This window comes from Ambystoma mexicanum, chromosome 4q (genome assembly GCF_040938575.1).
Source record: "Ambystoma mexicanum isolate Mex_15411 chromosome 4q, UKY_AmexF1_1, whole genome shotgun sequence".
Lineage (NCBI taxonomy): Eukaryota > Metazoa > Chordata > Amphibia > Caudata > Ambystomatidae > Ambystoma > Ambystoma mexicanum.
Genome location: NC_090928.1, coordinates 1,073,256,579 through 1,073,279,585, shown reverse-complemented (window position 1 = coordinate 1,073,279,585; position 23,007 = coordinate 1,073,256,579). Strand labels below are relative to the sequence as shown.

General features: G+C 44.8%; 1 protein-coding gene across 4 annotated transcripts in view; it reads left to right on the top strand.

Annotated features, from left to right (window-relative positions):
* Positions 1-23,007, top strand: part of NVL (nuclear VCP like) — a 1,303,574-nt gene that overhangs the window by 250,131 nt on the left and 1,030,436 nt on the right. For all 4 annotated transcript variants that reach the window (XM_069608641.1, XM_069608644.1, XM_069608642.1 and 1 more), the window contains exon 7: positions 20,471-20,597. In XM_069608641.1, coding sequence (XP_069464742.1) covers positions 20,471-20,597 — 127 coding nt within the window. The remainder of the gene's footprint in view (positions 1-20,470; positions 20,598-23,007) is intronic.

Sequence of the window (23,007 nt, the reverse complement as noted above, 5' to 3'; positions counted from 1 at the left end):
GTCAGAGATGTGGAATACGTCGGAGGAACATCCCATCGATAGAACGTTACCAGGTAAGAAAGTAACTTGTTCAATTCACTCCAACAATACACCATCTCAATCTATTCCATACTCCAAATAATCCTAACTACTACTCTCCCAAACTACTACTCTACCAACACACAAACACCTCTAGTGTCCTATTATGTACCAAGGCATTATCAACAATCAACATCAAACAAATCTATTCTACACAGCTGTCTTTCCTTTATACAGGTTTTCTCTTCATTTATCTCCTTTTTATTGCCCCCCTGAAGGAGGCTACACTTTGCACCCTGACGCGCGGCCTTCTCCAACTACTGTCGGAAGTATCGGTTACTCTCTCTCTCTCTTCAATACTCTTTCAACTTAAACAACACAACAATCCCCTGCCCCACAGGTATTTTCGTTCATGGATATACTCGCATCCTACAATCCCTGCGGTCTGTCGTGTCTCCTCTATCTGCCTGTTCCGCCTGCAGCGCCCAGCGTGCCGGCAGGACTTTTGCTGAACCTGGTCTCCTGCCAACCTCTTCTCAGTGCGCTCTTGTACCACTTCCTGCAGGAGGACTCTGCTGCCCAAGGAAGCCTTGGCAGGAGTCCTCGACCATCCGCCAGACACTGGGTCTTAACAGTGCCTCTAAATGTTAAGATGGGCCTAAATATAACAATAAAGGGAAAGAATGCAATAAACGGAGTAAGTGCACGAAAACTCCAAGCTTTATTCCCATACAGATGGCTGCTGGGAGAGCGTACATAAGGCAATCTCACAATGGCATAAGGAACAACAAGTTTTAAAACAAGAAATCGTCATCACTAACGTAGTTAGTAGTCATTATTTAAAAACACTCTACTCTCTTACTTGATTTGTTGTTAAATGGTTATCTATAAGTGAACTGTTATTATTGGTTCTTCTACAAATAATAATTCTTAGATTCAACTTTCTACAAATGATACATTTCAATCTAACATGTTATTGGTTGGCATTCTTCTACACTCATCGATGTAAAGAACCGGGTACGATTGGCCAATTATGTGCTCATCTGGCCTCTTTTATGCAGTGCCAAGTTACATGCTGAGGAAGGAGAGATGGGTGGACTCCTATGATGCAGTTTAAAAAAGATACTCCCTTCTCATTCCCAGGCCCGAGGTCTTATCTGCGAGTCTGTTGTCGGCCTTGACGTGCCGTCTGTCTGGATGTACTAAGGAAATAGCAAGTGCACTATCTAATTGGGCCTGAAGTAAATGCCCATTGTTTGTCACGTGGTAGGAGACCATTCTTCAGAGCTCAATTTCATCTTTTTATTGGATTTTCTGCTGTTCCTATTTGGGTGTGCTTTCTTTCGGCGGACACTTGAGGTGCTGTGTACTCATTCATTGTGGGATCAAATGGCGTTGTAGCTGCTTGCCCCTGTTAATCAACGATGTCTCTATTTCTCACTGATACCAACTGAAACTATCTAACTTTCATAATTGTATGCTGTATGCCCTGGTAAATGTCATCTGCTGTGGTGTCCGCTTGCTAAGCAGAACTCCCTTCGGCTCACTGAACTTCGTGTTTGGGGCTTGTCTGAGCATCATCAGGACTGGCATCTTGCGTTAAGCAAACATATGTCACTGTGCAGTATTTAAGAAATGAGTCCTTGCAGAGTTTCGTTTTAGTAATGGCGGTACTTCTGTTCATCCTCCTCCATGTTGTGTTCTTCTTGTCTTGCATAAATAGCACTGTTCATTGTTCCCTGCCTGTGTATGCTGCACCCTGCACCCTCACCTCTACCTACTTGTGTCTACGCTACTTATGTAACCCTGTCTGGGTATTCTGCAACCCTCCTACTTATATGAATGTAAACTGCATCACACCCTACTTGTGTTGCACAATCTATTCTACTCTTAATGGTGGCTATGTGATCACTAATGTTTTACTAATCGTTTACTGAATCTTTCACAGCTTATTCTTTCTTTCGTTCGTGATTGGGAACAGGTGGGGCTGTAGCTGTGAAAATCGCCTCTCCATTATTACAGCAGTGGAAGTTGGGGTTAGGAGCCCCTGGAAGGAGGACTGCAGACTGTTAAGAAAGGTTCTTTTTGCTGCTTTCGTCCCCTAGACTTCTATGGGACACCCTCTCTTTTTGCTTTGTTGAGACTCCTGACCTGGCTTTTCTGAGGTCAGTCCTTTTATGTTTTTGCTCATTTATATTTGGGGAAACTAGTTAGCCCCTAAGACAGGTGTCTGTAACCGGCGGCTCTCCAGATGTTTTGGACTGACTCCCTTGATCCCACACCATTGATTATGATGGTAAGGGCTGATTGGAGTTGCAGTCCAAAACCTCTGGAGAGCCAAAGGTTACAGACACCTGCCCGAAGACTATCAGAACTGAGAGACTACAGCTCACTTTGTGAATTTCTTGTATTGTTTCAATTGCACACGTCACCTTAAAGTGAAGTATGGTTAGGATCCTTTGTATACTTACAACTTTTGCTACACCAGACTTTTGGTTACTTATACAATTTGTCTAGGATGAGCTGACGGAAGCAGATATTTTTCTACTGTGTTGTGTCCTTTTCACTTGTGCACTTTTTCATTTAACGCACTGGAAAGCATGCCAGGGTGTTAATAGCCATAGACCCCTTGATGGGCAAGCATTTTTGTCTGATAATGATATGATATGGCATTTATACCGCGCATGTAAACAAGTGTTTCAGTGGCCCAAGTCCCATGCTAAGGACCTGGCAGATTAAAACTTAGTGTATTGTGAGGGAGATCAAGAATTAGACTCGGATACAGTAACACGCTTTGTATTGAATAAAGACTTTTATTATCAAATGAAAGAGGCGTTGGGGAAATCTTACCTATCCCTGACTCTAGGAGAGGTTTCCCAGCCTCAACAAAACTAAGGAACATCTGTGTCAGGATGTCTAAGGCAAAAAGAGTTAACTGTCCTGTGTCCAAAATCCTAAACTGACCCTTACACACTAAACCCATTATAATGTGAAATGGGGGAAGTCTCTTGGCTGAACACCTGCAGTTTTCTTCGAAAGTGCAAAATATAAAGTCTCCAAGGTGCAGAAAAGAAAAATGAATAAAGTTCCATTAGAGAAGGGACCTTCTCTTCCCCTAGGGTTCTTTTAGTTATTCACAATGTCACTTTTGGATATTTCTACAATCTGTTTACACAACACTTTCTCTTCATTCCACAATCCCAAAGAGAATGGCTCTTCCCTTGAGATGTCTCCGATCCCACAACACTTTACAGTTCTTTCTCTGGACCCTGATACCCTTTTTAGAAAGGAGTATGGATCTTCCCTTTTGGGCCACAATTCAAAAAGGGGGGAGGTTTCTTCCCCTGTTTTCTCAGCACTTCCTGTGGGTCTCTGCCCCATTTCTCCAATCCCTGGTTTACTCTTCTGACAGGGTTTTATTTTGCTACTTGCGTGCGGGTCCAAGACTTGCTGTATACCTAGTTTACTCGCCTACTAGGGATTTTTGTCTTTTTCACTTGCATGCAAGTCTCACTCACCGAGTGCCTGGTTTACTCTCCTGCCAGGTCTTTTTGAGTTCTCTCCATGTTAGAGTGCAAATCCCAGGTTCACACTCTTCATTAGCATTCACTCACTTGTGTATCCCAGGTAATTCTATCTTTCATATGTCTGACCACCGACCCTTTGCCAACAGTGATAAATGTCCCAGTTCCCTTTTGTGTATTTTTTCTCTTTAGTAACGGCTCGCAGCATCTGTCTTGAAGCACCCAGGTATCCCAATCTCATTCTCTAGATTTACAAGTCTTCTCTGGAAGCATCAGTGTTCCTCGCGTCTCACCCTTTCCTCTGCTGTCAGTCTACTGCATGCGAGCAAGTCACGTCTACTTTTCGGTTACCACCTGCCTTCTCCTTCGCTTTCCAGCTCCTGCTGCTCAGGATGGCAGTGCGGCAAACACTCTTCCGCCTGATTTCCTTGGACGTCGTCCCCACCAGCTTCTTTGCTCTGGTCTGCTGCTCGCTTTCATCCCTTCTCCGAGTTAACTTAATTCCTTCATCTCTTTCTCATCTCAGCATTAAAGGGAGAGGTATGCATATAAGGTTGGTGACCAGTAAACAATGGAGATTCCTTATCCACCCTAAAATTTGCCAGACAAGAATGTGAAGGAATGTGAAGGAGTGTTGTTAGGCCCTAATGAAACCAGGGGATACAATGATTGACCTAGCGAGTCTATCCCACTCCCAGTCTGTACTTCTGCTCTCTATATGGTAGAGGCACAGAAGACCCCAGCCAAGATTCTCTATTACGGTAGCAATGGACGAGCAATCAAGGCCTAGCTTCTCAGGAGGTGATGCAGGCTGGTTCTTAAGTACAGTGTAGTCCCCGAACCCCCACAAAGGAACGTCCACACACTGTATTACTGAAAACAGTCTTTATATAATTAATATTCAAAGGTATGTACACGATCACAATAACGCACTTTGTACTCGGAAATCAACAATGATAAATATATACAATTCTATAGTGGTACCACCAATGTTATCAAATCTCATTCAAGTGCATCAACTGTACGGTTAAAATGTCACACAGATCAATAACGCGGAAACCATCCAATAGAGAGAGGAGGGAAAGCAAGATGGGTGACAAAATCCGCAGAATACTGGCCCCGTTACCTAGACACAGTTCTGTGTGGAGATCCCCCCCCCCACCTGGGCAACCTGTAAAATAAAGATATATAGCACAAGCCCAGTCCATGCATTGTTCAATAGCCTTATTTCCTCCTATTAAGGTTCTACCCCCCCCCCACAATGTACCTGGTGGAGTAGAGTTCTTCGAAGACGCGTCGAAGGATCCTTCTTGAGTGACTCCCTTTAAAGCAGGAGCCACGGATCGTCGAGAGGCGTCAAAGATGGTGAACTTGTCGACGGCGGCGATGAGAAGTTCAAGGGTGCCGAAACCCCGATGTCGATCCAGGCGGTGCTAGTCGGCGACGTCCTGCGAGGATGAGGTGTGCGGGGCACCTCGGCGATGGATTGTTCAGGACCGCAAACAGTTTCAGAAGAACTCTGGCCCAACAAGGGCGTCGATTCGTCGAAGTCTTTGTGGCCTTCAGGTGACAGGAAACCCACCGGCGGATTCTCCTCGGTGCGTTGGTCGTCCTCGACTTTCTCCGTCTGGTCAAAGCAGTCGACGTTGCGGACAAGGGAGTCCTTGGATTCAAATGTTCTTAGGCAAAGGAGCGGGCGGCTCCGGTCGTCAGCGGCACAGCATCAAGTGGTCCCCACGGCTGGGCAACACAACTTAGACGGGGCTCCGGTCGTCAGCGGCACAGCATCAAGTGGTCCCCACGGCTGGGCAACACAACTTCGACGGGCCTCCAGCGGTTACACAAACCTGCGAACCCTGGTCGACGGCAATAGACTTCGACAGCGGTGAAGTCCGGGTGCTTTGCTTCGTTCTCCTCAGCGGTCCCGTCCCGTCTCGGGTCGGCAGCCTTTCGAGGGTCTGACTTCCAGGGAGCTTCGGCGAAGGTTAGCGGTGCTCGATGGTCCCTCGGAGCACGGGAAGAGGGCGCCTTACCAGGTCCTCTCTCGGATCAAATGCAACAGCAAGTCTTTGTCTTCCAGCTGGGCATCGAGGATCAGCAGTTCCAGTTACTCTTCAAGTATAGACCCAGCTTCTGAACGATTTCCAGTGGTGAGAGGTCCCCAGATATACTATCTTGTCTCTCATACCAGACTGCTGGGTCACTCTCAGCAGCCAATCATACAGAAGGGCATTCATGCAATCAGTCGGCCAATCAGGCACACAGTGCATTCAGGCCATCCTCCTCCCTCTCAGACACTCGCAACAAGGAATGTGGATTGGGACAAGTACTCAGCCATTCAACACTACACACTGCATTCCGGCCAGTTTCGGGCATGGCTGTCTCAGTCTTTGTCTCTCATACCAGAAACCAGACAGCCACAACAAGAAGTGCATATTGGTCACACACTCCATTTACCCAGGTCCCACCCACAGGAGGTCCCCACAACATACAGTCACTGGGAAGGCTCCAGTCAGTCTGGACTGGACTTCACAACAACACCATATATGGAACTTCCACCCAACAGCCAGTCAGGGGGAAGGGACAGAGTCAGGGCTTCCCAGGACTTTGGGAAAACAAGGTAATAGGTAATAGAAAGCAAAAGGCCACATGGGCCATCTTGTTTTCCATCAGGAATCAACTGATTCCAATGGCAGGGCCTGGGGCTCCCCAAAATGGAGGATACTCGGCGCACCTGTCAAAGTCAGCATGGAGCTGCCACCAGCCTATACCCTGCTCTGCGGGCCACCCACAGGTGCCCAAAAACATACGCTAGGGGCACAGGGTTGTACCCCCACCCACGGGTGCCGTAAGGGTATCCCACGGTTCTGTTCACCAAACCAAAAGAGAGAGAGCTGCACCGCCAGGAGTCCCACGTGAACTCCTGCGTGGAAAATATGAAAGAACACACGATAAAAAGGCAGTAATGGACAAGGATACAGAGGCCCTGTCCCTCCGATGCATTTCGAGTATCACACTCGCCTCATGTGGTCCTGTCTCAGATAGCCTCCCCAAGGGCCAGGATCAGGTAGCTTTTTCCTTTCCCTGCCCCCATGAGGAGAGACTTTTCTTGGGGAAAGGCGTGACGACATAGCTAGATTTGTCACAGTATGTATAAAAACAGTAAGGGTCAACGAAGACGCAACACTCTCCTAAATTTCATATGTTGTCCGCTACTTGGTGGTAGACTCAACACTGGGCTAAGGTGTGGGAAGAAAGGGGAACACTAGCCACTTTAGAATAATCCATATTCAGGACTTAAAATGCCAATGCCAGTAATCCCTGAACCTCTACTACATAGTAACATGAATGATACTAAATGCATATTGCACCATATGCTTAAATACAGTAGCTAGAGAATGGAAAGGGGTTAACACTTTAGAACCCAAGCCATAAGGCCACCAAAATTCAGGATTTAATTAGACTGATCGTACCAGACACATAAGAGCATCTTACACTCTTAGAAAAATAGATGTAGTAATAAGTTATTTATTAAAGCAGAACATTTTCCGCAGTCAGGACCGTAATAGCAATATTTTATTAATAGTACATTACAAATCAGTGGTAAATGAAAACATCTAGTCTTTGGCTGACACTCCATGGACAAAAGGGGACACGGAAACATGTCCAAATTAGGGTAAGTACCTTTCAAAATCACTTTTGCAGAGTTTAAGGTAAGTTCAAAAGTTCCCCATAATAAACGGGACAAAGCCAGTAGACACTGCTTCGGTTTTGGGGAGAAGTATTGTAAGTTCCAGTTCTACCGCACATGAGTAGAGAATACAGCCACGACCACAGGGGACACCCAAGTAGATACTCTTGAAGAGCTGCAGTGCCAGGCTTGAGACCCAGTAGCCACAGGAAGACAAGCAAAGCATGATTCAGGCCATTGCAAGTGAATGGTAATATGCTGTAGAGGGGGACATGCAGAAATCCTTGACCACAAGCGTCCTGTGGGTACATATCATGCATAGCCCACATTGCAGGGGACAGAGGTCAGAACTCTGTGGTGTTTAAGTACAAGATCTGCCGTTTCAAGATTGACTCAATGACTACCCAGATGGTCCAAAAGAAGAAAAATCTGCCTTCCTTGGAGTGGGACCCACCAGCCAAGGGTGAAACAAGCAAAGAGGGCTCAAGGTGCAAGAAAATAACTTGACTAAGCAGGTTCTGGCAGCTCGCAGCCAACCTGCAAAAAACTGAACGACTGAATCTTCGTACCCAAGGTGCACAACCCAGTAACTATTTTGGGAAAGCGGTGGTAAAATAGGCCAGAAGTCCCTGTTCTGCCATAGAGGAAGACCAGAGGGAGGAAGATAACATCCAGAAGGACATCTAGTGGCCAAAAATGAAAAGCAGAGCTAAAGATATTGGAAAGCTCAGCTAGTATGCCCAAACTTGCAGCAGCAGCTTTTGGGTGAAAAATCCTCCAGCATGTAAGTAAATCAGGCAGGGTTCAACAAAAGTGTAGCAAAAATCCAGGTGAACCGAGTTAGGGTCAGGGTCAGAGTCCTCCCCTAGATAAACCCATACATTCCTAAGCCGGCCTATGCCAGCCCTCAAATCACACCGAGGAGGCACGTAAACAAAGGTTTTGGCAGCCATCTAATGAGGTTGGAACCGCCAAACACTTGTGTCTACCCACACAGTATGTTTATTACTCTGCCTAGAGCCAGGGAATTTTCTAAACAAGTCCAAAACCATTGAGGGTGAAGGGTTGGACCCAGATTGAGTCCATATGTGCACAGTGACCATTTTAGGCCTGCCTTGTGGTTTCCACAGACAAAGGATTGTCCCCAAAAAACAAAATGGCAGTGCTCTGGACTTAAACATTAACATCGAAAAAAAAAATACATTTGTGCCCAATGGCTGCTAATAAATTACATTGGGTTACTAATGCAGTAGTGCATCGGTTTACACACCCGGTGAAGTTGAAACTAAATTACAGCTTTCACCAACCTTCTCTCTAAAACCAATATAGGGTGGCAAAATCACAGTAGGGTCAAAATGTGGTGTTTAAACACACATTTCCTAGGAGCCATTTGAAGGCTCATATGCTAAGAAAAACAGTAGCAGTGACAAGGGAGACTTCAGTAGAAGTCTTTCTGGCAGCATGACTCGTTCAGATATCCTAAATACTCGATTTTTATTGTTTAAAGTGTGGACCTAGCTGGGGAGCATCAGCTCGCTGTACAGGGTGTGTGTAGCCAGCTTTTGGGCTCACTACCAAAGTGGGGGGGGGGAGAGGAAGCAAAAAGTGTAGGGGTTCTATAAGCGGGACAGCAGAAACTCCAAAAATGAAAGTCTGCCCTACCAGTCCCTCCCCCCTTGACTTGCATTGGGCAGAAAGTCATTATGTAAAAAGTAGCTAACTTATCGGGCCATAGGTGGTAGCGCCTGATTCAGGAGTCCTCTCTACTGTCAACTAGGGCCAGAGGACAGCTATTCTTCCTCTCCAAACATTGACGTTTTATTTGTACAAAAAACTGCTTCATAATTTCACCTGCCTGTAACAGATAGAAATCTGAAAAGGCTAGGGACTAACTTATAAAGCATTGTTCTTTTGTTTTAAAGGATAGTTCCGGGACTTTTTTTTTATTGTCCCTACGGGTCGGCCATGTGTTTGTAAGCATAAATCGGTAGATCGTAGGAAACTTTCCTATGGACCTTACCCGACTTTTCGCCCATTATCGCACTCGAAATCAGCCTCCATTTTGTGATAATCCTATCATTCCGCCGCATCGACCTGGCTCACCTGCCTTTGCGGCACTAAATCAAATCCCCCGCCCCTGAAACAGACTTTATCAAAACATTCATATTCCCCGCCTCTATCCGTGACGTGACTGTGCTGCGTAGGCAAACGCGCCCAGGCGTCTTCTACGCGACTCCACACAGACCCCGGAAATCAACACAGATCAGCTCACAATACAGCGCACCACAATTCGGAATATGAAACTGTACTTTGAAATCAAACCGCAAGATTGTAAATGTGGTAAAGTACATTTATTTGACATCAAATGTTTAGAGAATATTCAGCGATTTGCATTTTTATTTGCTCATGTTCCAAAAAGTTCGTATTGAGGAACGCGATGGTCCTTTGCTGTACACAGGGTCTTAGAGCATCTCACAATACAGCACCACAATTCGGAATGTGAAACCGTGGTTTAAAAGCAAACGGCAAGATTGTACATTTGGCAAAGTACGTTTATTGGACATCAAATGTTTAGAGAATATTCAGCGATTTGCATTTTTATTTGCTCATGTTCCAAAAAGTTTGTATTGAGGAACGCGATGGTCCTTTGCTGTACACAGGGTCTTAGAGCATCTCACAATACAGCACCACAATTCGGAATGTGAAACCGTGGTTTAAAAGCAAACGGCAAGATTGTACATTTGGCAAAGTACGTTTATTGGACATCAAATGTTTAGAGAATATTCAGCGATTTGCATTTTTCTTTGCTCTCGATCCAAATTAGTTCGTCTTGAGGGAAGCGATGTTCGTGTGCAGTACACAGGGTGTTGGTTTACGATAAAAATAAGCTCTTCTGTCGCACTGATAATCGCATGGCTGTTCCAACAACGAGGCACTAGGCCACCACAACGGTAGGTATGTTGCATCTAACCGTTAGTACCGCGTAAGGGCATACTTGTACTTGGCGATCGTCCCATAAAATGGTCAGGGTGGTAACGTTGTTCACGCGGAGAAGCAACTGGCGGCTGTAGAAGCCGTCCGCCGGTGTCTGGTACTCGTGACACAGACAGTAGTGAATGATGTACCTAAAAACATAAAAAATGAAATTAGTCTCACCATCAGATCCTTATTAAAATTATTCATTTCATAGCGAGGACAGCGCTACTGGGTGTACACAAGTGTTTAAAGGCGTGGCGAGGCATGGAGGGGGGGGAGTGGAGTACAAGGTAAGTAGCATAAAATAATAAATAAATAGGGCCAGCTGGTGGCAAGTGCAAGGTAAGTGCAGAACAAGTGCTGGGAAGGGGGGGCTGTAGGATACTGAGACAGTCCCCCAGTGCAGGGGTTGACAGGGAGGCAGTGCAGGTGGAGAGTGGAAGGGCCCAGGACCGAGGTCGCAGACAGTGGACCAGTTGTAGCAGGGGAGAGGGAGAGAGAAAGCAGAAGCAAAGAGGAAGGTTTTGAGGTGCTTCAGTAAAAGAAGATGGTTCTCCTCCAGATAGTGCGCGGTAGAAAACACTATGCCACATAGAACGAACAAGTACAACTGAACCCGTCTTTAAAGCCACTGTATAGTAATGAAATTGCGGTATAAACTCATCAAAAGTTACTTACATTATATTTGCATTTTCCATTGTGTCTCTGTGTAGGGCAGACCCGAAACACCACTCCTTCTTTGCCGACGTTACTTCTTCTAATGAACGTGGCTCATCGTTTCGTTTCTGAAATTTTATTCATTATCTTTTCTTAGTCTTTCAGGATGGTCCCGGCCTGTCAAGGTCAAATCACAATAGAACCTTATATTGGGTCGTGGGCCTTTCCGCCACCCGAGCAAAACATCAAAGCAGCTGACCTTCACTTTGAGCGAGCACACATTTCTAGTTAGCTCCAGTTAGTGTAAGGGCATCTTGTCTGCGTGCCTTTTTTTTTATTGTCCCTATGGGTCGGCCATGTGTTTGTAATACGGAAACATTCTATAATTTTTGTAAAAATGATTTATATTACTGTTTGGTTTAATTGCAATGGGCCTGCAACATGAGGAGACTCGAGAGAACAGACAATCGAATTACAATCATTTAAACCGTGATGTGTATTTCTCAATGAGCTCTGCTTTAGGTGGACATGGAACAGAGGCAATGTTGGGTGGCAATGCAGTTGTCCCCTGCATAGGTTCGTTCACCACTCCATGTATGTGCCTATCGAGGACATCTACGATAAGTCTCTCAATAAACTCATATTGCATATCCTCAAACACTGGTTTGATCACCCATTGTTTACTTCTTTTAGTGAAGGCCTTATTGTAGCGAAGCGTCCCTAAAGTTCCGGTCGTCCTACTTTGTTGACGGCCAACATTATGGTTATGTGCCAAGACCGCTAGAAGAGTCCGATTTATCATGCCTTCCATGCCAAAATGCAATCTTTTGGGCCTGTACTTTAGGCACATATTGTGGAACACCTCCAAATCTCCTGTGTGGCAGAATTCCGTGAGTCCCCTCAAATCTCTTGTTATAGTTTTATCAAATACAATCTTTTCAATGGCCTTGTGAGTGGGTGATGAAGGAATCAACCACTTCTTCTTCCGTGCCTCCTCTGTGGACAAATGGCCATGTTCACATTTGTGGAAATGCTCATTTGTCGACCATTGATGTACGTTGCTACAGTGCAACATTACTGACCGCCATTTTTCCAGTAGAATTTCCAACGACCCTTCACATGTTTTTGAGCTCCACCAAAGATGGTTGCTGATTGACTTGGACCACTGTGAAATACCTTGCATATCTTTTTTTTTTCCTGCAGCCGACAATTTTTTATTGATTGTTTTTGCAAGATGCCATACGTCAAATTGGTGATTTATATTTTTGTACTGTTCTCTCATTGTCTTGGCAATTGAAACGTGTCTGTCCGTGGCTATCAGGTCGATCACCATTCCCCGCGATTGTAGTTCTTGCAATGATGCTACAAAGCCAACTTTCTCCATGGCCACTGAGGATGTACTTTGTGACACCTGCACGACCACCGAACTCACAATTTTCTTACTTTCCATGTCCTGAAAGTGGTAGGTGCAGTACTTGGCTGAAAATCCTGGACTGTCGCATTGTCCATCACCGGCTAGCCTGAAGCGTTTGCCCGCGAATGTACTTTCCATTGACATTTTTTCCATTCTCCAAGCTTCGCTGATGGCTGGAAATAGATAATCGGTTTGGTATTTGTAGAACTGACTTTTCGCAATGAAATGGATTCCCACAAACTGAAAGAAATACTGTAACTTTTTAAAACTTGAACCACTAAAAAGTGCGGCCGCTGCACAAAGTAGATTGCCTGCTGGCAGTTGCCCCAGCATGGGTTGTGCAGACCATGCGAACGGATGATATTGTGTACAGGTGGCATGTATTTTAAGGTTAGTGCCTCGAATTGCACGAGTCACATTAATCAATGGCTCCCCACATACTTCCCCACCAACCCAATGCCCACATTTCATCATCATAATAATATCCATCAAACAGCTATCGAATACAATGAATTTGGCCTCTTTCCTTATACTGTCACTCTGCATCCCAGCTGGTTCGGCCTGTAACGTTGAGGACATGTCACTCGCATGAAAGGTACAATCTCTGATATCGTCTTCCGCTATGCTGAGTGATATTGATGGTGTTTCATTGTCGTCCACTTCATTCTCTTCCATTGCAACATCTGTTCCTTGTCCGGAGATGGGAGAAAAAAACAATGTCTTCAACTTTCGCGTGCTCTTATTTTTTGCGGGTGTGGATTCTGTGAATTGATCTACGACTGCATCCAAACTACCAGGAGGACATTCACTATCAATGGCTGGTGGTGGTATAGCTCCGTTGTCAATCACTTCATATTCTTCCCATTGGCACGATGCATCTCCAGTCTCAAGTCCCTGCCAAAAGGTTTGACAAGCAACATCTCTCGTTCGCTTCACTGTCTGTGTAGATCTAGTTCTTACACCCACTCGCAACTAGAGGACAGATTAGAAAAGGGATGTTCAGTTTAAACACAACTTACAGTATTGAACTATTGACAGTGAAAGACAACATAATATAGTGAACAGGACACTAACCTTCTTTTGCTTTCTTTTCTTTGAAACTTTCTTTCCTCGAACTTCAACATCTGGACGCTGTTGCTCCGACTCGTGTGTGCATGTCTCCACTTCCTCTCGCGCTGCAACGACTATACTTTCATGATAAGCACATCCATAACTCACTGAGGCTCCATCGACTCGCTGAAACATAGAACTTTCATTAGTATGTATAATAATATTGAAAACACAAAATGTACTTGGGGACCAATACCCATACGTACATCTCAATAGCAAAACACGAATGAACGCATTGTGTAGAACATTCAAACGACAATAGTTCACGCATTGTTGATCTAGTTAGATTGAACTGTCAAGATCCATACCTCGGGCTCCGCATAGACTTCCATTGATGATATTATTGAAGATGACGCTTCAGCAACTCCCTGAAACACAGTAATTGCATTAGTATGGTTTTCTATTTTGTTTAAAAGAACATAAACTTTCTGCAGGCGTCAACGGCTCATCTAAATAGACCTGCACAAATGATCAGTTGTCTAAAATAAATAATGGATATCCAAATATGATTCGATTTGCTCCATCGTTGGAAGTGTCACCACCCAGAGATCTGCATCAACTACTAGGGGTGATGTTCTTGTTGAAGAAGCTCCGTCAGCTCCCTGAAACATAGTACTTGCGTTAATAAAGAAGGAAGTATAGCGGATGTAATCACGTCATTTGATCTCGCATGATTGATCTGTCAGTATCCATACCTCGAAATGCATAAGAACATCAAGGGACGCTGTAACTGCGGTGCACACTTCTGCAAGCTGTTGCGCCGACCCGTAACTGCATGCTCCCCCTTCCTCTTGGACTAATGCTCCATCGACTCCCTGAAACATAGGACTTTCATTAGTAATGAACACAATATTGAAAAAAGAAGACACATAGGAGGGCGACGACAGAAGGACATACCAATGGCTAAAAACGAAAGAAACATTGTGTGTAACAATCACGCTACAAGAATGCAAGATCTGATGATCTCCATCGATGGAACTGTCCGGAAACGTACCTCGAGCATCTGAGTGACATCTACGGTTGTCGTCAATGCGTTGGACTCCTCAGCATCTCCCTGAAAGACAGTACTTGCATTATTTTGGATAACAATAATTATAACTGAAAACAAAGACTAGAGGACGAGTACTGTGGTGTACCATTAGGTAAAATAATTACACGATCAATTAAAACTATTGATTTACATGCCTAAAACAAGTCAGTGTCAGAATAGCTAAGTAAGATTACCCGATAGGCGCTTGAAGTGGCTGATGACTGCAATAACGACACGGATGGAGAATCTTCAGCCTTCATATTGAGTGGATACATAAATGGGGAAATTATTGTTAGCTAATGCTACACACTACCGCAATGCCGAGAGATAAATACGTAAACTTGACTCACCAGTGGAGGGATGTGGACGAATAGAGTGGGAATAGCGGTTGAGAGCAATTTTCGCCTCGCTCGCGGTGTTTTCGTCCTTATTAGCAATGATGTGGAGTACATGTCTGGGCTAAAGTGCCTGCTGCAGATGCGGTATCGATCACCCCTCCTGTCCGCAAAGACTTCTAGGACTCTACTTTCTATCTCAGAGGCTGGATATCCGCAATATCGGACCCATTCTCTTATCTGATCTATTGTCTTAGGGAAAACATGCATTATAGTACCTTCAGATTTGTTATGGGTCTTCGAAGGGCAACCGCCAATGGAACAGGCAGGCATTATGGAAAGTTCTGAAAAGTAAAGATCAACAATTCTCTATGAATACCAATGTGTTAAAACATTAAATGACACATAAAAGGTTCAATGCAAGGTCCGTTTTGGTTCTTGGAACTATACATGTTATTCACATGCGGATAAGTATTTCAATAACTTTCAAAAAATAGAAAAAGTAATTTGACTAAACTCAGAACATGTGACTAGTTCCTTGCATGTACTGTCGTGAACGAAAAGAAAACATGGATGCAATTTGATGACTACTAGCAAATAGATATAAATTAAAAAATTGGACGCAAAATGATTATGGTACATGGACTTACCTTGACGAACAAACAGTTAGATGCAGGGATCAGAGTAGTTTCTTGTCGTAGAACAGGGAGCAGTTCACAGGTTGCAAACTGACGAGTTTGCTCAAAGTGGTCACGGAAGTTCACAGAGACGAAGAGCAGATAACCAGCACCTTCACGGGTTGACTAGCAAAGCGCAAAGAAGTTCTCATTAGAAATATGAAGTGGGTTATAAAGAATTCGAAACAGGGGTGTGTTTGTGAATGAATGACGTGTATATGTCGTGGCATTATGCGGTCTGCAGGGGGCCGTCCAGCGTGAGGGGGGATGCTTGGCAGGAGACACGGGGTCTGGAGGTAGACATGGGAACAACAACCCATGCTCTATAGACCACTTTGAAGTGTACATGGTCTTTGGCACCTCTTGGCCTTTATCGCTCCCTGACAGCTCCACTTGCCAGCACAAGTACCCCGGTGCGAACTGCCTTTGATAGGGCGGGGGGTGGATCGGGGCGGTGGTCGTGCAGACAAGACACAGGAAGACTCGTGAATGGAGACACACTTATGTGGATTGCAGGGGGCCGTCCAGCGTGAGGGGGGATGCTTGGCAGGAGACACGGGGTCTGGAGGTAGACATGGGAACAACAACCCATGCTCTATAGACCACTTTGAAGTGTACATGGTCTTTGGCACCTCTTGGCCTTTATCGCTCCCTGACAGCTCCACTTGCCAGCACAAGTACCCCGGTGCGAACTGCCTTTGATAGGGCGGGGGGTGGTGGTCGTGCAGACAAGACACAGGAAGACTCGTGAATGGAGACACACTTATGTGGATTGCAGGGGGCCGTCCAGCGTGAGGGGGGATGCTTGGCAGGAGACACGGGGTCTGGAGGTAGACATGGGAACAACAACCCATGCTCTATAGACCACTTTGAAGTGTACATGGTCTTTGGCACCTCTTGGCCTTTATCGCTCCCTGACAGCTCCACTTGCCAGCACAAGTACCCCGGTGCGAACTGCCTTTGATAGGGCGGGGGGGTGGATCGGGGCGGTGGTCGTGCAGACAAGACCCGTTTGCCGCAGGGCCTCACCAAGGAGAGGCCATCTAACTGAATGTAAGAGGATGGCTGCAGGATCTACTACATGGAATGCAGGGGGGTGAGTTTATAAATACCTCACCCTCCCAGGAGAATATACACTAGATTCATTTAAAAAATCAAAACAACCATTGTTAAAATATATGTTGGGCTTTATTTTAGATTTTAATTAAACATAAATAATAAACATTACACATTGTAAAGTTGAGGTTGCAGCACATCGAGGGAAAATCCGCGGTATTGTCCACTGTCACTGGGGAAATGTTGTCTAATGGCAAGTACCGCACAGGCAGGTATTACTCTCCGAACGCGGTGTCCGAGCCTCCCGTGAAGCCACCAAGTGAAGCAACGATAGGCCACCAGCCTGTACCACCTGTGAAAAAAAAAGATGCAAACTGTATTAAACTGACCAAACTTTCTTATCAATGTCGATTCAGGTAACACATGTCATTTTTCTTAGAAAAAAATTATATCTAGAAAATGCACTATATGGAACAAATTTACATGCGTTCGAATGATATGTAAATGTAATTTTATATGTGGGAGACGACCATGAAATAGTGGTGGCATCACTGACATCACAAACAGAGTATACTTACTCGTTACTCGGATTACGCGGACGAACAGTGCCGCGAAGTTCGTGCATAAGCACCATCATCATCCTCAACACGGTCCGTGAGAGGCAGGCTTCCCTGAACTCTGGCAGCTCGGTGATGCATTGCGGACTTTGCTCGCCTTCCTGCAGACTTTGCTCGCTTTCCGAAATGTAGGCCAAGCACCCGGAATTTTCACGGCAGCAGCAGTTCTCCTCCTCAGTTGGCATTAGCTCGCACCGATTGCACGTGCACCAGGTGGAGACGCCGTCCATGCGACATGGTCCAGGCTCTTCATCCGTTGACTGGTCCTCCCAACTGCCGTCCGAATCCCCATCGTTTTCGCGTGCTTGACTTTCCAGTAGTTCTTCCTCGGTGTACTCGGGCTCGTACATATACGGCATTATTGTGGCCATTGTGCGGTAAAGATAGTAAAATAATTTACAGAGATGGTACAGGTGTTCACACGGGCTACAAGCGGCGAAGGTAGCTGACCAGAGCACTGAAACGAGTCACAGAATACTCAAAGTAACACAGAGAGAGGAATGGAATCGAAAATCTGCTGCTGTGTGTTGTGAAACGGTCTGTTTATACTTATTGGGGAAAGAGGCGTCCTGCCATTTCCATGGCAACACGTCAATAGCTGAGGCGCAGCGATTGTTGACACGAGACGTGCTTGAAATGGGCAGTACGCGTCTGCTGATGTCAGGCTCAGGGGCGGGGGATTTGATTTAGTGCCGCAAAGGCAGGTGAGCCAGGTCGATGCGGCGGAATGATAGGATTATCACAAAATGGAGGCTGATTTTGAGTGCGATAATGGGCGAAAAGTCGGGTAAGGTCCATAGGAAAGTTTCCTACGATCTACCGATTTATGCTTACAAACACATGGCCGACCCGTAGGGACAATAAAAAAAAAGTCCCGGAACTATCCTTTAAGGTTTACTAGTCCGTTTAAGGCTTGTGAAACTACTCTTAACCTCTCTGCCTCACTTTAGCTAAGTTACAGTGTACATGCATATGAGCTACTCTGTTGCGTTCTAAAACGGTAGGTAACCCATTTTGGAGTTACCAAACTGTATGTATATATGCTGAATAGTGATTTTACTTACCAGTAGTATGTTGAGCTTCATGCTTTCTTGTGTTTTCTCAATAGTATATGTTTGCTCTTTTTAATTGTACTTCAAACCAAGCCGACTTCATCCTGAGTCTAAGTCTAACTGCTCAACTACGTTAACAATCAGAGTTTGAGCAAAAACTAAAGTGTAACTGGTTGCACTTTTAGTTTTGATTCTCAGAAGCCATCACCAAAACAGGTTTGAAAAAAGACTCTTAACACAATCAAACTTTATTTTTCCTACTGTCACTTTATCCGCTGCATAAAAATTGTTCTTAATAGAAGCAGCCTAGTTTTGGATACCCCCATCGGGTAACTTTGCTATTTATACATCCAAAAGTGAAAATGTGTTTGTGGCGGGATTTGTGGCAAAGCGTTGTTCCTTATACAATTCCACACTGTTTCACCAATAGGCACAACATTTTGCATAATTACCTAATTACATCACTAGCTACATGACATTCGGACACCCCACCCCTTTCCCTGGATTTCTGCACCTTTACACATGAGACGGTTGTCTGAAATCGGCAAAACATCAATGTGGTCGTAGAAGGACCGGTCCCAACAAGAGGCACAAAGCTCGAGGTCCAGGCCTGCGGATGCATAGTTTCTAAGATATTTGCACCGCAATGCACCACAACGAACGGCACCATGCCAGGGTGAGGCATCAGGTGGGGAGAGAGCACAGAAGTTCCCAGTAAGCAGCAGTACACCAACTCTCGCCTCTCCTCAACTTCTGCTCTGGGGTATGTCAGCCAGCCACACGTACCCATTCTCAGTGTAGTTTACTTCAGGGTGCAAAGCACATTAAGCGATAAGCGAATTAGAACATTGACGTTCCGGATAAGTGTTATCATGTCTGTCTACAGAACCTGTTTGGAGAAGGGGTACCTCTGCTAGTATAATATAAAACATCTTTTAAAATCACTCATCACACTGTGAGGCCCTATAATTTGCCTGGGTATAGCCTTTAATTAGAAATACGACCGGAAGCATGTTTCATTTTAAAAATGTTGATATAGCATCAGCCAAGTTCAATAAAGTAGGAACACCTTTGCAGGCAAAGTTTATTTTGCTGTGAGCATCTTGAACACAATATGTTGTATATAGACTAGTGTGGTCAGCGAGGCCCAGCATAGAGTGGATTACCCAAAACAGGCTGTTATTGAACCACAGAAAGTGAGGTATGTATGCAACACTCTACTAGATGACACATTTGTAATGTTGTTTCTTTACATATTTAAATTTCAAATATTTACAGTTTGAGGCACAGGGAGATAATTATTGCCCAATATGCACACTTCTGTTTAGGTCAAATGTTGGAATCTAGGTTTGTAGTCCAGTAGCTCAGCTGCTAGACCACCTGCCAGTTATTCCTCCGACTGTAGAAGAGGCACCCGAACAGGTTTAAAAATAAACATGAACATATTCAAATGGTCAGTGGTGCGTAGGCACATTTCTTCCCTCCCTACAAGTTGATTGGCTGAATCACAAGGTTATAAATGCACAGTTATCCCTGTTGGAGTTCCACCAACTGAGCTTTCCCTTTTTGAGCTATTTCCCTGGAATAGAAGGGACCACATTTAGGACTAACATTGAGAGTAGACGATCATTATTGGGATGCTACCTGCATATAGCAGAGGAGAGAAGACACCCCATAGCCATTATACAAGAGCGTTGCCCTTTTGTAGGAATAAAGAAATGATTTGTAACTGTGCTTCAGCTTCACCTTCACCTTGTTAACCCCTGGATCCTACTACCCACTCGCTAGCTAGCGTTTTTAACCAGTATTTCTAAGGAGTAACCTGGAAAGGTAACTCAGGTAGGAGTACTTTGTGACACAATAGCCACCAGCAAAATAAGTTGTTCATGTTATCTGTAAGGGTATTTGTTAAAAATGTTGGTCGTGGTGTGACTCAATTCGGAGCTCCCTTAGTAAAATATGATTAGTGTGAGACACGCCATGGAAAGAGGGTTTGATTTAGTCATTGTCTAGTGGACAGACAATATGTGAGATTTAGGAGCCGACAGAATTATTGTAATTGACTCAATACTTGGGTGCGGGTGCAAGTGGGGGACACCAGGACTGCCATAATCATGACTTTTTTGGCTTGGATCGCTCCTTTCCTGTCAGCCTGCTCTTTGATTCAGTGCTGTGCAATGCTTGTAGAAAAGTTGTGTACGCATAGGGAATTAATGGGTTGTTACATGTAGATGATCTGATCTGCTGCATGTATTTCCATGCTTATTTCTACCAACTCTACATATTGTGTGCCTTTTTTTGTTTTTTGTGCAGAATTCTGTGGACTACTCTCTTCTAGAGGGAGAAAGTAGGAAGACTAAGCTTAAGAAAGGGAAGCGAAGAAAAGCTGACGCTGAGAATGTGGACGGAGAAATAGAATCCTATTTGTTGAACAGGAAAGGTGAGTTCATTACTTGTCCTGAAGGTGTGTTAATGCCAGAAGCGTGGTGCATGGAGAATATGGGTGAAATTGGTAGCCAAATGCAGGGCTCCTCAAGGCTGTGGTGCAGCTCCTGACGCAAATGCTCAACTATTCATGAAAGTGCGGCCCCATTAGCAGTGCTGGTAGTTCTCCATGCCCGCCTTAATTGATGGGTAAATCCACATTGAAGATCTTTTTATTGGGACTTTGCTTGACACGTTCATTTGATGCTGAGCATTTCTATGGTGCATCATAGAATAGTGGGGCCAGATACAAAATGTATTTGCATACCAGTTGTTCATTGAGAATACCTGGAAGGAAATGAAGTGTCTTTTTTGAATATGTAATGTGAAAGCTTGGACTAAGATACTCAAAAAAGAACAACTTTCCAAACAAACCCTGGGTAAGATTTCATAGGGCATAAAATACAAGAAATTCAGTGGTAGTGATAATTACATATACTGATTTTTCTTTTTTGCTTTATTGCTTGCATAGACTTTCAAAGAACACTCTTTTTGCTGTTGTCTGCTTTCTGACTTGCCTTTTTGGAGGCAGGTAAAGCAATTTTTGCTCACTTTTATTGGGAAACTAGTCAACCCCAAAGACTATCAGTACTGGAAAACACTGTTTCCCTGAGTGGAATTCTTGTATTTTTAAAGCTGCACAGATCACCTTAAAGTGAAGTGCGGTTAAGGTACTGTGTATCCTTATAACATTTCCTTTTGTAACTTTGTTGTTGTAGTCACAGCAATGTCCAGCATGGGCTGTTGGCAGCAGATATTTCTACTGTGTTTTTTTAACGTTTTACTAGTGCACTTTTGCATGTTACTGCATAATGCCCTATAGAGTGACATTTACTTTACAATGCCTGTCCCACGGGATCTTGGCCTTTTCTTTGGCCATTTGGTGCTTTGGCCTTCTTCCTGCCCCATAGGGTCTGGAATTGTCATATATGGAAAGTTGTTCCTGGACAAAGCCTCTGCTTTCCTGGGCAAAGTGGTGCTCTGTGTATGTCAGTCTAAACCCAGTCCACATTCAAGACAAGTGAGTCAATTGCTGGGCAGATATGTTGGCCAGAGGGTGTCCATGATTGGACAGTCCCTGCCAGTTTGAATGGTGCAAATACTTACCATTGGGGAGCTACGGGGCGACACAAGCCCAAATCCTGGATAAAAAGAAGACTCCTGTGACCATTCAACACATTGGTGAAACCGAGGTCCCTACGAAGAAGTGCAGCCAGCTGACGACCAGAGGACGACTGTTGCAGCTGACCAGCATTACTTCCAGCCATGTCCCGGTGAAGCCCTGGCCCTCTCTTCCAAGCTCCAGAAGGCCCTTGTCGGTGCTTTAACCCCCCCTCTGGTGGAATAACCCTTGTCAAAACCGGCTTGAGGATCTGTGCTTACTGGGCCGTTGGAAGTGTCCTTGGGCCACCTAGTGGACTGACCAGCTCTCTTCTGGGCTATCTCGGTGCAGCCGTCACCATTCCGAGTTCAACTCCAAAGATCTTCAGCTTGTCTAACAAGGCACCTACGCCTGTAGTTTCAGCTTTCCTGACAGAAGAGATGTTGTGCAGTGCCTGCTCCTTTGTTCACCACGAGGATCGCCTATCGCTGTCAGACCTTCCACTCCAAAGTATCCATTGCCAACTCATTTGTCTAAGGAACTAGCATCCCCAGGGACTGAATAATTGGGACCGAGGGGAATCACATGTAGTCGCTATTAACTATAGGTATGATACAGAAATATGTCCTTTAATACAAAAAAACTATGCAGTTCCCCCCTCTATTAGAGGAAGTTAATGTTTCTAACATTAGGATGTTCCAGATTCTTTGACACCAGATATTTTTAAACAATCATGCATTGGCCTCCAGAAACTTGCAATGGCCTGTCTCTTGGCTAAAGGTTGGTGTGTGGTTACCTTACATCCTCCACTGGATAAAGAGAACTCTGAAGCATCCAACCGGTTGACATGGGATAACCACACCTAATTCCTGACCATGTTTTGTTAGCCTGGGGTATTGCCCCCAAATGTATAACAATATGCCAGACTCTTCATAGCATCATCAAGATTGCCCTATCGTACATTGCATGAGTTTGTGCGGGACCCAGTACCACTGACCTAGTAGGTGTACAAATTGCTTTCTATTTTGAGCATTTATCGTTATCATCCCCACCCTTTCTGAAATGCTCCAGGTCTCAATTCGAACCTTAGATCTCAGTGGTCAGAGAGACATCTACTGAACTCGCTGACCACTGCATCCCTTTTTCTGGGATGCTGCCCATTGTAGCCTATAGGGCTATCAGGGTGGGTGTGCACCCCATTTTGGCACACTGGTAGATGCGAGTACTCTGAAAGTATGTTGTACCCTGGTGACATCAGTGTATT